General features: G+C 41.3%; 1 protein-coding gene across 5 annotated transcripts in view; it reads right to left on the bottom strand.

Moving 5' to 3' along the window:
* Positions 1–94: 94 nt before the first annotated feature.
* DNAJC13 (DnaJ heat shock protein family (Hsp40) member C13) overlaps positions 95–12,879 on the bottom strand; it is a 52,769-nt gene continuing 39,984 nt past the window's right edge. For 4 of the 5 annotated variants that reach the window (XM_048951282.1, XM_048951281.1, XM_048951285.1 and 1 more), the window contains 12 exons: positions 11,816–11,907; positions 11,408–11,507; positions 10,967–11,041; positions 10,729–10,841; positions 10,170–10,339; positions 9,258–9,300; positions 8,605–8,778; positions 7,427–7,606; positions 7,072–7,212; positions 5,882–6,025; positions 4,975–5,074; positions 95–2,047 (listed from right to left, as the gene is read on the bottom strand). In XM_048951282.1, coding sequence (XP_048807239.1) covers positions 1,950–2,047; positions 4,975–5,074; positions 5,882–6,025; positions 7,072–7,212; positions 7,427–7,606; positions 8,605–8,778; positions 9,258–9,300; positions 10,170–10,339; positions 10,729–10,841; positions 10,967–11,041; positions 11,408–11,507; positions 11,816–11,907 — 1,430 coding nt within the window. In that variant the 3' untranslated portion in view covers positions 95–1,949. Of the gene's footprint in view, positions 2,048–3,360; positions 3,473–4,974; positions 5,075–5,881; positions 6,026–7,071; positions 7,213–7,426; positions 7,607–8,604; positions 8,779–9,257; positions 9,301–10,169; positions 10,340–10,728; positions 10,842–10,966; positions 11,042–11,407; positions 11,508–11,815; positions 11,908–12,879 lie in introns of all 5 variants that reach the window. The other variant, XR_007378174.1, reaches the window with a different exon arrangement.

Genomic DNA, 12,879 nt, shown 5'->3' with positions numbered 1-12,879 from the left:
AAAGCACTACAACTTTTTATCGTCAAGTCAAAGCAACATAAACTTCATTACTGATCAAATGACATAAAAATGCCTTCCTCTTTCCAGAACATGGCTTCAGTCCAGTCCTCTTTCCTCACCCCTTCTCACTCCCTTCCTTTTCAGTGAACATTACATACAGTCCTTCTCCCACCCCCCTGTCCCCCAGGTCAGGGATAGTGCAGTGCAGGACAGGGCTAGGACACAGCAGATCATCTGTAGCTGTTCTTTATTTTGAACAAACTTATCTCCTCCCTTTTCTTCCTTTAGTCTTCCCTTGCATCCTGCCTTGCACATCTTCAAGCCTCCTCCTGGCTCCAGCTCTTTCTTAAAGATATCTGTGCTTAGGTGGCACTTTCCCCTCTGAAGGGCTGAATTTTGACTGGGACTAATGCTGACTTGCACAGGGCAGTTCACGGCCACTGCACTCAAACCCAGCTCTGCTATTTTGTGTCCCTTTGTGAAGTTCTCAGAGGTCACAGTTCCTCATTAACAATCCACTTTTGACTCCAGTTACTTACAACACAACTCATTAATACAACAGAACCAAGCAGAGAATACTGCACCATCAGTAGTTCTACTTCCTATAAAGGCAGGGCTTTTCAGCTTGTACAGGGTTGATCAACAACTAACAACTAACCAAGGATAAAAGTGTCTTCTTTTAACATAACCAACCCTAGCCTGATACTCAGAGAGCATGCATAACTGCCAGGCTTAAGGTCAGAACTTGCTGCAGTCTCATCCTGAAGACCAAGCCAAACTCTGTGAGCAGTCACCAGAAAGGTGTTCTAGCAAAAGCTGCTCAACTCAGAGTAGCACAAAGACAAAGTATTTACAGCTGGAAGCTTCCTGCAAATAAGTTTCTTCATATCAATTCTTTACATCTGACTTGAGAGCTCCTGTCAAGCACTCAAATAACAATCTACATTTCCATTTGTCTTGGTTTCCTCTTGCTTCCTGCCAAGAATGTTTCCTTGGGGGTTAAGAACGTCCACAAGTCAGTTGCTGAAGTGCATTTCAAATATGAAAACCTACACTGTTCTGGTTTTGGAGTTCTGCTCCAGAGAGTCAAAACCTTCACATTTGTCCAAGCAAGAATTGCCAGGAACCCAGTTTAGCCACACTCTGTAAGGCCTCTGACCACCCTGACTTCCCCACGCCCTCAAAGAACTGCTACGTAAGAACACCACTTTTATCTCATTAACAAGGCTCTTAATTCCCTTTATTTTAAAATTTTATGTACATATGAATGATCTGTATAATGTACACTCAAATATAGAAAGTTTTTATATACTGGATAATGTATAGAACATTTCACAATTACACTAATCTCTTACATAACATGTCAACTTGAAGTTTTTTGCTGAAGCTTTTTCAGTTTGGTAAAGCCAGTTATACATACGAATGTCTAATGCTGTTTGATCTCAGGGAAATAATGTTAATGATTAAGGACACAGTGAACCAGGAGAGGGACAAACCCTTTGGAAGTCATGTTCAGTGGGGAGTGATGGTGTCCAACTGGGAAGAGAAGGGATGCCTTTTTAGTGGGGGTTGGTGAGGTCAAAGTGATTTTAGCCCAATTCCTCTAGACTGTAGCTCAACTCCAGTCATGCTATTTCATAAAATATAAAAACTAGGAAAGTTTGATTCACAGTCTTGTAAACAAATACAAAGGAACAAAATGTGCTTACGTACAACAAGAAAAAATTCTTGTGTACCCATTTCAGCTGATCCACAGAGTGCTTTCTTACGTTGCAGTGTGATAGAGTCACTGACAACTTTTTCCTAAAAAACAGTCATAGAAAAAGGAATAACACTGTCATTAAACACTTGGAAAGGCAGTAATTTCACTTCAACATCTTGGAGGAAAACAGAGTTCCTCATCACTGGCCAGTCTGCCTTTGTGTCTCTTTGATGAGAGATTCTAGTCCTTAGCTGATATCTCCCACTTCGTTGTCTACCGGGGGTGGTATGTTGGGCATTACAGATGACGTCGTCCCTGCAGTAAGATAACCAGCAACTCCAGGGCCTTTTGGAAGGAAAACAGAACACCAATGGTTAGTTTCAGTTCTGAAAAGTGATAAAACAGCCTAATTTTAGACTCTGTGATCTTTGCAGGTCCCTTCAAACAGAGCCATTCTATTCTAATTCCCCCTGGTAACACAGATGCATAATCCAAGTCAACCAGACAAGCATTTGAAAGTTTTCTTTTGGATTCTTTGGGCTGTAGGGACACAAGGCGTTAAGGCAGTAGTTCCCTCAGTCATTAGGTGGGGTGGCCTGCATAAAGCATTCTCAGACTCGCTCAGTAGGTAAAAAAAGACAACAAACAACAGCATTATCCATCTCATCTTCCACCACAGAAGGGGCAGTAAAGAGGAGGTGGATTTCCTTCACCATGGAGAGAAACCACTGCAGGAGTGAAATGCCTTTGGGCACAAGCTCTACTACTGGGAAGGATTTCCCAGGCACTTGCAGGAAACAGAAGCACAATGTGCTGCTGCCTACAGCCAGGCAGAACTGCCCTGCACTTCTTTAGGGCAGCTCCTTGTGCCACTGCTTAAAAACTCAGCTTTGCACTGCAGCCGTAGCCCCCCACCTCCTTCTCCCCCCCCAAAGCTCACAGTTAACACTTAGTCATAAGGAAACAGACAGCAAACAATGAAAACTTGTGCTGCAGCAGGAGGTGTTTTAACAGTGATTCTTATCAGATTGACGACTGTAGAAAACTGCCAGCTCTCAATGTGTTTTTCCATCAATAAGTGACCAACCTGCTATCCAGCATACAATGCAGATCTTTGACACAGTGAGTTCTGCTTGCTCCTCTGCTCTCCCCATAAATCATCCTCTCTGATTTCTCCTCTATTTCCTCCCTTCATTCCCCACCTTCCCTTCCCACACTACAACAAGGAGCCAGAAGACCAGAGCATGGTTTATCTCAAGACAAAACAGTCCTACACTGCTGCTGCAAAAGCAGGAGAACCAAGCAAGCAGCACCACTAAGGTGATCCCTGCCTTTGGAAAGGGACTCTGCAGCACCTCAGTGGCTCCTGCAGACAGAGCCAGACCCAATCGTAAACAGCCCAGTGCAACAGTTCACCAGTGCTCCTGTCCCTCAAGCTTTCCCATTACTTATTATTTTCCATACTTCAGGAGTTCAATTCATCCATAATACCAGCAGGAATCAGCGCCTGCAGTTTTTAGTTGCCTACTGCTGTGTGCAGAAAGAAGGCAGGTTTGTCAGTGTTTTTGTATCTGGGAACACACGTGTTAATTCCATGGCATGCATCTGTTACTTGGAACGCAGCAAATGCAGCATGCATTTTGCATGATGGTATCTACCTGCTTTAGAGAGCTACACAGAAGTTAGCAAGCTGCCTGGCAGAGCAGATCTAAAGCCCACTTCTCAGGTGAAGGGGACTGCTGCCAGTTAGAAGGGAAGGAGAAGAGACACCTGAGGGAAGAGAAATAAGCAAGGGAAGTTTCAAGGGAAGTGCAAATAGCAAAGCAATTTGAAGCAAAGGCAGAATATAAGGTGAAGCAGGTCAAAAATAAAGCCTGTAGTTTGGTTTCCATCTGTGGTTTGCGTTTGTACAGCGTTTTCATTCTATATTTGCAAGCAGTTAAACATTAAGCAATCTAAATGCAGCACAGTTTGGAGAGCCACACTGCCCCCAGTCTGAAGCCTGACAGTTTCTGGTAGAAGCTTCAGCCAGGCTTTACTTCACATTTTTAATTCACAGTATTTAAGAAATACCACAGAATTCAGCACCAACCACATGAAGCATTCAATTCTTCTTTGTCAAAGTGGCATTAAATAGTAGTGATGCAATATACAGTAAGTTTCTGCAAGAATCAGTGAACTCTTGTCCAGAGCTGAAGTATTCTTTTGTGAAATGACATAAGAGTTATTGGCACATAAGTATCTGCTTCTATAATCTCCAATTCCAGATTTTACAAGTTCTTGCTTCATTTTCTCAAAATACATACCAGTACCTCACAAGAAACTTTTCTGCCTATACACTCATCTGATTTATACCTCCTTATTTCAGTTGTGCTCTTAATCAAAAATTTAAATCAAGATTCCTATATTAAATTAAATGAGAAAGTTCCATGCAGCATTGGAAGCCATCATAGCGACCTGTCACCAAAGACTAAGCCCATAGCTGGGAGGCTAAACTGCCATGCCATTACCAGCAAGAAGTTCACATCGTCTGCTTTGTGTATCAAAGAAAGGTGTGAGTGCTCTTCCACACCATCAATGAGACCAGTGGCATCATGGGGCACAGCTCCAGTCCTGATGGTACCAGTAGGGGACTCACCTAGAGCACACCACAGCTATGTTCATGTGTGCTGCAAGCTCCATATGCTGGCATGAGGCCATTCCCACCAAGGAACATGGCTTCAAGCTCAGGGCTGCTGGCATTCAAACTGTTCTGAGCTATGACCACAGCCTGTACACTACGCAGCATAATTCACAAGGCAAAATTAATACTATTCACCTACTTGAAGTATCATTGCCTTTCAAAGTCTTAGTTCAATTTTGAGGAGTTTTATTCTTGATCCCCCAACACCAACTTCAGAAAACAATCTGCTCTAAAACCAAAGTAGACTGATCCTGAGAAGGAGTGAGAAGTTGCCCTCGTCCATTAGATCTGGTTAAATCTGTCACTAGTGCAACCTGCAAGACTTGTTGGTGCCCAGACTACATTTCTGATTATTTTAAAAGTAGGTACAGGAAAGGCTATCCAGAGAAATACATTCTCTATCAGAAGAAAATGAACTCACTAAAAATGTTTTCAGAAACTTCAGATATTTATACAGCATTCAGGCCGAGCGATGGCACGAGATACTGAGGATAAGCACCACCTCCAGAGTGGTCTTAAGTCTGACAACTGAGTTAACAGTTAACAGTTCAGTGTGATTCAGGACCAAAAATAGGAAGGGATTGTTCACCTGTGAGGTATCCTGCTGTTTGAGTCTCAGAAATGAACAAGTCATGTTTCTGATCTTTGAAGGCACTCCACACAGAAGAACGAGACAGAATTTCATTTACCTGTAGAATTTGAACATATGAGGGCAGTGAGTGACACAACATTCTATGGGAACAAACTTATTTCCTAGAACTAGAACTTCCTGAAGTGATCACCAAATACCAATAGGCTGAAATACAGAAATCACAGATTTACAAGGAGACTGCAACAATTTGGTTTTTTTTTTTCCATTTGAACTGTGTGTATATTTAATAATAAATATTAAATATTTATTTAATAGCCCATAAAGAAAACTCATTTAGTTGCTTGACTTTCTCCCTCATCCCACTGTCAGGCAAAAAGAAAAAAACACAACACTGCAAGCATTTGTTTGCCATGCATCTATAGCATAAGGAGAAAAGGACTTTTGCTATACTATAGCAAGATAAGGACAGGTCTTTCCTGCAAGTAGGCCTTAGCTTTGAAAAGTATTCAACAAGGGCATGAGAAAAGGATTTGAACCAATTTGCATTTACATCCATAACTGCCCAGTTGTCTGCAGAAGCATTCATCAAGACAACAAGAAAAAAAATCAATTTCTAACAACAGTTCTGAAGACATGTCAGTAAAGCAACAGGCAGTCTGCAGAATACTTCTTGCACTTGGAATTTGTGTTTTTACCCAGTGCTTCTCTCTGTGCATTGAATCGGTGCCTCCTCCACAGGAAACCAAGACTGACAAGTTCTAACAAATCATGATTTTGTAGTTATTCTTAGTAATGTTTTGGGTGGAATGATGCTCATGAAAGCCATAACAATCCTAAACAAGGGATGTTCAGAGTTGGATGTTCCATACACAGAAAACTCAGTTCAATGCTTTTCAGTACGTACCTGTTCTCCATACTGTAGGCTGCGAGACATGGATTTCAGAGCTTTAACAATCTGAGCTTTTGTTGCAGATGGGCTTTCCAGGTTCTCAAGACCAATACCTTCAAGTAGTTTTAGAAGATAAGGGACCAAATCTGCCTTCAAAGCCTGCAAACATCCATAAACGAGTCACCTTAATATGGACTAGGAAGTTCCCGATGTTCCATGGTTTACACTGTTGTATTACTTTTTTTGTGTGAACCAGAAGTAACAACAGCTATTACAAAGCATTTATTTAGTCAGTCAGTTTTAGCTAGTCAGTTTTTCCTGAGCCTCCCAAATACAGATAAGCAACAGCAAAAATACTAACCAACAATCCTGCTCTGCATAGGTGCAGGTTCCATTGAATTACACCTCTGCTTCCATGTTATGCTTTCTCAGCAGACAAAAGAGAACGCTACTGTAATACAAGAAGCTTCATTGGGCAACACCTTTGACCAGATCTGCATTTTGGATTCCTGACTTTTTTTCCCAACATGAAAAGCACATTAATTAGGTGGCTTTCAGAAGGTCTCCTGGACACCGAGTTGAATCACAGAATCATTTGAGTTGGAAGGGATCCTTAGAGGTAATCCAGTCCAACTCCCCTGCAGTGAACAGGGACACCTACAGGTGCACCATCAGGTGCTCAAAACCCCATCCAGCCTGACCTTGAATGTCTCCAGGGATGGGGCATCCACCTCCTCTCTGGGCAGCCTCTGCCAGTGCCTCACCACCTTTACTATCTTCCTTATGTCCAGTCTAAATCTCCCCTCCTTCAGTCTGAAACCATTTCCCCCTTGTCCTGTCGCAACAGACTCTGCTAAAGAGTCTGTCCCCTTTTTTCCTACAGTCCCTCTTGAAATACAGGAAGGCCGTGTTCCCATCCATCAGCACCTCCAAGCCTTTTCCAGCAGGGCTGTGCTCCATCCTTGGATCCCCCAGCCTGTACTGATGGTGGGGGGTTGCCACAACCCAGGTACAAGTCCTTGCCCTGGAATTCACTGAACTTCCTCAAGTTCTCCTAAGCCCACTCTTTGAGTATGCCTAGGTCTCCCTGGATGACATCCTGTCCTTTGGGCACGTCAACTGCAGCACACAGAATGGTACCTCTGTTCCTATGAGCAGACTTGATAGCCAAATATCACATCTCTACAGAATGAGAACATACTTACTTGGGCTACCAGGTCATTTTGTTCCTTCTGAAACATTCGATTAAGTGCTTCACAGGCCACACCAATTACATCTGGTCTCTTTTTCATTCCATTCATAAGAGGGCTAATGGTCTCAAGTGATGCCATCGCTCGAACACAAAGCTATGAAGAAAGAAATCAGAGCACTTTACTTTATGCCAGATCCAGTCAGCCACCTCTAAAGTTTCCACAAGAAATAACGTTTCCTTTATCCTATCAATTCTCCATCTGATGTTCCCAGCATGCAGTATTTACAGTCAGAATAACACCCTTCTATGAAAGTGATACAAATACTCCAACTGCACTTTTCTGCCTGAATGCTCAGATGATCCAGTACCTCGTTGTCAGACAGTATGTGTATGACCCGAATGGCACTTTTAGGAATGGCATTGTTCTTGTGGTTCATAGCTTGGATTATCTTGTGAAGATGACCGAGGGGAGGGACTTGATCAGCTAGCTGAGGCTGGGCACTGAACAGGCACACAGTTGCTGTGGTAATGGTTTCTAAGGTTTCTCCCTGTAGGAAAAAAACAAAACCAGAAAATATAACTCAGTAAAGCCTTACATATGTAACATTTCTTTACTGTTCCACCTTATAGTATGCACTGCATTCCCAGTGTTTGTATCATGTGGCTTTGCACTGAGACTTAAAGCAAAAAGTTCAGGAGAATGCAATCAGCTCCAACAGCAAGAGACATCCACTGAATCTCTGGAGCACAGGTCATATATTAATTACCATTAAGTACCATTTTCACTAACTAGAGAACCTGATGTTTGGCTGCAGCCTATGTATGCACAGCAGCACATGCTAAAACGTCCAGGAGAATCACAACACCATAATGCCTCTTAAACGCTTTGGAAGTTTCTGCAGTGCACAACAGCACTGACACACACTGCGTTTTGCATGCTTCCACAGACTGCCACCACGTGTTCCTAATAAAGATGTCTGTTCTGTTCAGTGTGCAATTTAGTTGTCTCCCTGCAGATATAGGCTAGAAGCTGTCTGAATGCTGTTTAAAAATTCAGTTAATATAATTAAGCTGCCAGCTTGATGAATAGTCTTATTTAAACTACCTAATGTTAGCTCTTCTGCATTAAGCTAATTCTTAGGTGGGAACCTTATTTAGGTCATATAATTTACACCATCAGAGTGGGAAATTGGAGTTGCAGGAGGACACTAGAATTGTGAAGGCGTGAAAGTTATTAGGCTGCATCAAACAAGTGCAATTTTGTTTGGTTTGGCCAGTCACTGAATAACAATTCCTTAAGTCTTGTCATTACTCTAACATAAGCCTCTAAGACTTAGAGATACTTCTGTGGCTTCAGGGACTTTAAAATTACTCATACACAGAACTTGCTTAAGCATACCTACACACTTCTACATTGAGCAGACAAACAAATCATTCATGGTTCAAAGAAGGTGTAAGAATCAAAGTTAATCAAATACTAAAAGACCAGTAACGTGAGATTACTAGACAAACTCAAAGAGTAGAGTCAGAAAAACAATCATCTTACATGAGGGTTATTCTTCTCCAGTAGTTCAGTGAACTTTTCCAGCAGCGCAATGAGAAATTCTCTTGGTTTCCGTAAAACCCAGGCCGGCTGGGCAATAAATATCCTTAAGAAGACTCCTCCCACTGAAAGTTCACCATCTGCCTCACCATACACCACGGCAAAGTCTTCTGGCAGCTGTTAAGTCACAAACAACACGGAGTTATTACTTAGCAAGGAGTATTTGCAAAAACAGTAATTGTTCCTGACAGACCTGGCACAACGGAGCAGTTCAGGACTGTCTCTGAGATTCAATGTGTTATTACTGTTTCTGAACAGACTGACTTTTCACCTGGTAGTTTACGACAGCTACCTAATAAGTCACAGGACTTCTTCCAGCAAACTAGTACTCCTGGGGTCACTGAATTAGTTAAGTCTTAGAACGAGCTGAACTGTCAGAGAACTCAGAGTATTACTGGCAAAAATACTGCTAAGTGTCTGATTTCCAAATACAAGCAGAAGTGAAAATTAAATTAGAATAGTCATTGCAGCACTGAGCTCCTGTTGATGCTCTGAGAAAGAAGAAAGCACATAAACAGAAAGTGACATACATCCATGTATTATCAGCTGGCTTATAGTCTCCCTGAGGAGATCTCAAGCAGAAAAAGTACTTTTACCTTCCAGTTAGTGTCAGGGTTGTCCCTCTGAAGTTTAAAGTGCCTATAAAAAAAAAAGTATGTTTTAAAGAGCAGTAAAAAAAAACAACAAACCACCACCACTCTTCCTTTCCTGCTTGATACCATATCAATCTCCCTCCATCATTTGTAAGGTAGTTCCATTAGTTTTTAAATCCCATTCTCCTCCTCCCAAATCTTGTGGCAGTGCAAGATTCACTAATATGGATTGCAAAGATTCTACTTCTTACAGACAGAGCTCTGCGATAGTTTCTGTAGTGACTCTGGTAGAGACATGGAATTTGCCATGGAAAAATAACAGATTTCATTTGGAACGAGCTGAGAAGCAGGTGAAAGCTGAACTGTTCCACGTATGCAGGGTGGATCAGCAGTCTCTACTCTGCAATTTGTCACATACTAAGAGACAATACATAAAGCCTATGTTTTCTAGGTTCCAATTCCAGTAATTCATGGCTATATCAAAACTTAAACTCCTATTTTGAAATTGTTATTCACTCTCATACATGCAAAGGAGGCTCTGAAAACAGAAAGAGGCTGGATACAGCGCGACTACTATCTGAGTTTACACATGGTGTGAAATAGTACAATGGAAATACTGAGATTGCTATCAGTTTTGGCCTGTGGGCATTTGGTTTTCCATCTTCCCCTTATGGAGCAGAACTCCCCAAATGTCACTCTCTGGTAAGCCTTGAAGGTAGTGTGGGAGTGAAGTATGGCCTCTGTGCAGCATGGCTGTTGTTTATCCTGTGCTTTTTCTCTAGGACCTCTTATGCTCCTTTTTGTCTCTCATTTCTTCTAACATTTGCCGTATGAAGGAGGAACATTTTGTTGCCATTCAGTATCACTAAGAGTGTCTCAGCTGAGGACATAGATAAGCAGCAGGTCTTCACATACTCAAGCATCATTTCTCGAACTGTTGTTGATACTTTCTCCCTGGAGTTGTCATTCCAAATTAACTCTGGATTTTCATGAGTTCCCTCAAAGATATGAACAGCAGCTTCGGGGTTGTCTCTCATAGCATCCATGAAGACTCCAGGCAAAAATTTCATCAGCATAATCCTAACCTAGGAAGGATGAACACAACTGACCTTTAGTAAAATGTAACGTCTGAAACAAATCAATACTTACTGACAGAACAAGTTGAGAACTCAGGAAGTGTGGCTACAGAACAGAACAGCGCTGTGACTTCAAACAGTGCTAGCAAATGTAAGGTTTGAAGTCTAGGTATCTAATGTAGTCATTACAAATGGAAACCAAACTGCTTATTAACAGAAGTGTTTTATTCACTGTAACTAACAGCCCATTTAGAAATTAAAAGTTAACTGTTTTTTGAGAAAAATAGCTTGCTCTTCACATGAATGTTTAAGTCGCAGAAGAATTGGTTTCATTCAGTCTTTAGAGAGGTTGGCACTGTCAAGATAAGAGTTCTAACTAGAGCCGTTACAATCCTTACCTTTGGACCCACCAGCTTATCTGCAGTCATTTTGGCAAAGAGCTCTGCTGTTTGGGCTCGGACCTGTGGATGAGTTGAGTTGCAGAACATATCTAGCAAGTAGATTAAAGCACCTGTACAAAGAAATAAGAGAGCATTCAAACTTTCTTCTAGTCACAGGTAGCATAAATTTACTGATTTAACCACTGTTATTTTGAGTCACGTTTCAGAGAAATGGGATTTTGATTTACTACTGTACCTTTTGCCATGGCCTCTTTAATTATTTTGGTGCTAGATGTCAATGCATACAAGGTTTCAAGGACAAGCTGCCGACCTGCCAAGAAAAGAAGTATTATTAAACTACACAGCAAAGTTCTTTACTAATCAAAGAACTCGTGAGGAATTATCAATCACACATTCTCATACAGCAACTTAATTGAATGTTTACTACCTAAATTCCCTAAAACAGTCAATTAAATTACATGCAATTCAAATACAATTTGAATATCTGAAATTCAGATGCTTCAGCTCACACATTCAAGGTAATAATCAGGTTACTTAGAATGGTTTCAATAATCATCCCTGCTGAAACAGCATTTTAACATTGCAGTTAACAGTAAGCACAGTCAGCTCCATTCAAACTAGTTTTAGAATTGGAGCACTTTGCCCTGCAAGACTCCAAGAATTATACAGTACATACTTGAAGGTAAGGAATGCAGGAGTGCCAGTAAGTTCGCAAGAACCATCGCTTCAGCAATGTTGTTCACACATTCTTGGTTACTTGTTACTATGTTCACTACCTGTAAAAGTGAAAAAGCAAGGCTTGATTACATTCCAGCTTTTCAGACATCATTAAGAAAACGCAGTGCATGGTGAAGCAACTTATTAGCCAATATACAGCCTTTAATCCTGACACCAGATTGACTTATATCAGATAAGAACGGAACAAGGACACAAGCTGTAACTTGTTCCTCAAAGGAGCTGCCTGACAGCTTGGACCCCAGGCCTTGACATGTTTTAGATGCTGCTCTTCACAGCTACATCATCAGGCTGACACATGCTGATTGGCTGTTGACTTTTTGTTGCTCTTTTGTTTGTTCATTTTTACCTCCAGAGCCAACTGCTGCACCTGGCCAGCTCCATGAACACGCAGAAGGGAGAATATCAACTTAAAGTGGCCTATACATTCACATTCAGAACCTGGAAGAGATCAAAAATGATTCACTTCACATTTGCCCAGACATTCACTGAAGGCCATCCTAAGCCCACATTTGACTTGCAAAGAGATGGTAAAGAATAGATGCTTATGTATAGTCAAGTAATTACAGTAGTTCCTACAAGAGGGCAACTACTGCAGAATTAAATCTAGCCTCCACAAAGTCTCGGGTCAACAGTATTTCAAAAGAGTAGGATACTTCCTCTAAGGCAAGAGACTGCACCTGTTTTTGGATTGCCTAGTTCTATGCATTTTTACAGACAAACAAGGAAGTTCACTTATTTGAAGTATCACTGGTTCACCAGTACTTCCTGTCCTCACATACACTTGTCTGATTTGTGCAGCTCACCTTCTTGCTGTCTGCATCAGTAACAGCTACCTTCACAATTATAGCTGCAACATACAGGTTATTCTCAGACTGGGTTCTGTATCACTAGAAGCCATAAGTGTAACTCTGGTTGCTGTTAGAACCAAAAACATCTCCAATCATAGTGTCTCAGACTTTTCCAGTCTGAGTTCCTTTGACATGTACTCATAGATCTTTGCTGACCACTCTCAAGAGTATTCTCTCTTCCTGCTTAGTAAGACACTGGCATATTTATTGCTATGCAGTACTCAGGTCCAGGGGGCTCTTTTTTGCTTGTTTGATGCAAGGAAGTTAAAATCTCGAAGATTCTTCAAAGGATTACAAAATGTTACTTAAGTCCTCCTGGCAGCATCAGTCCAGAGTTACAGTTAAATGCTAATGTTTTAGAGAAGACAGATAACAGATAAGGCTCAAATTTTGCAGAAAACGAATACATATACTGATAATGTTCTCCAGAAAAAAATCCCACCACAAAACCAAGCCTATATATAAGCCTATCAAGAATACTAAGGTCTGCTAGCCAGCAAAGCTTTCTTTCAGCTAAAAGGAAGCTAAGACTAGAGTTCTGTATTTTAAGTTTGTCTTTAAG

This window comes from Lagopus muta, chromosome 7 (genome assembly GCF_023343835.1).
Source record: "Lagopus muta isolate bLagMut1 chromosome 7, bLagMut1 primary, whole genome shotgun sequence".
In the NCBI taxonomy this organism is placed as follows: domain Eukaryota; kingdom Metazoa; phylum Chordata; class Aves; order Galliformes; family Phasianidae; genus Lagopus; species Lagopus muta.
The sequence above is the reverse complement of the archived record's forward strand: the minus strand, read 5'-3'. Positions and strand labels throughout refer to the sequence as shown.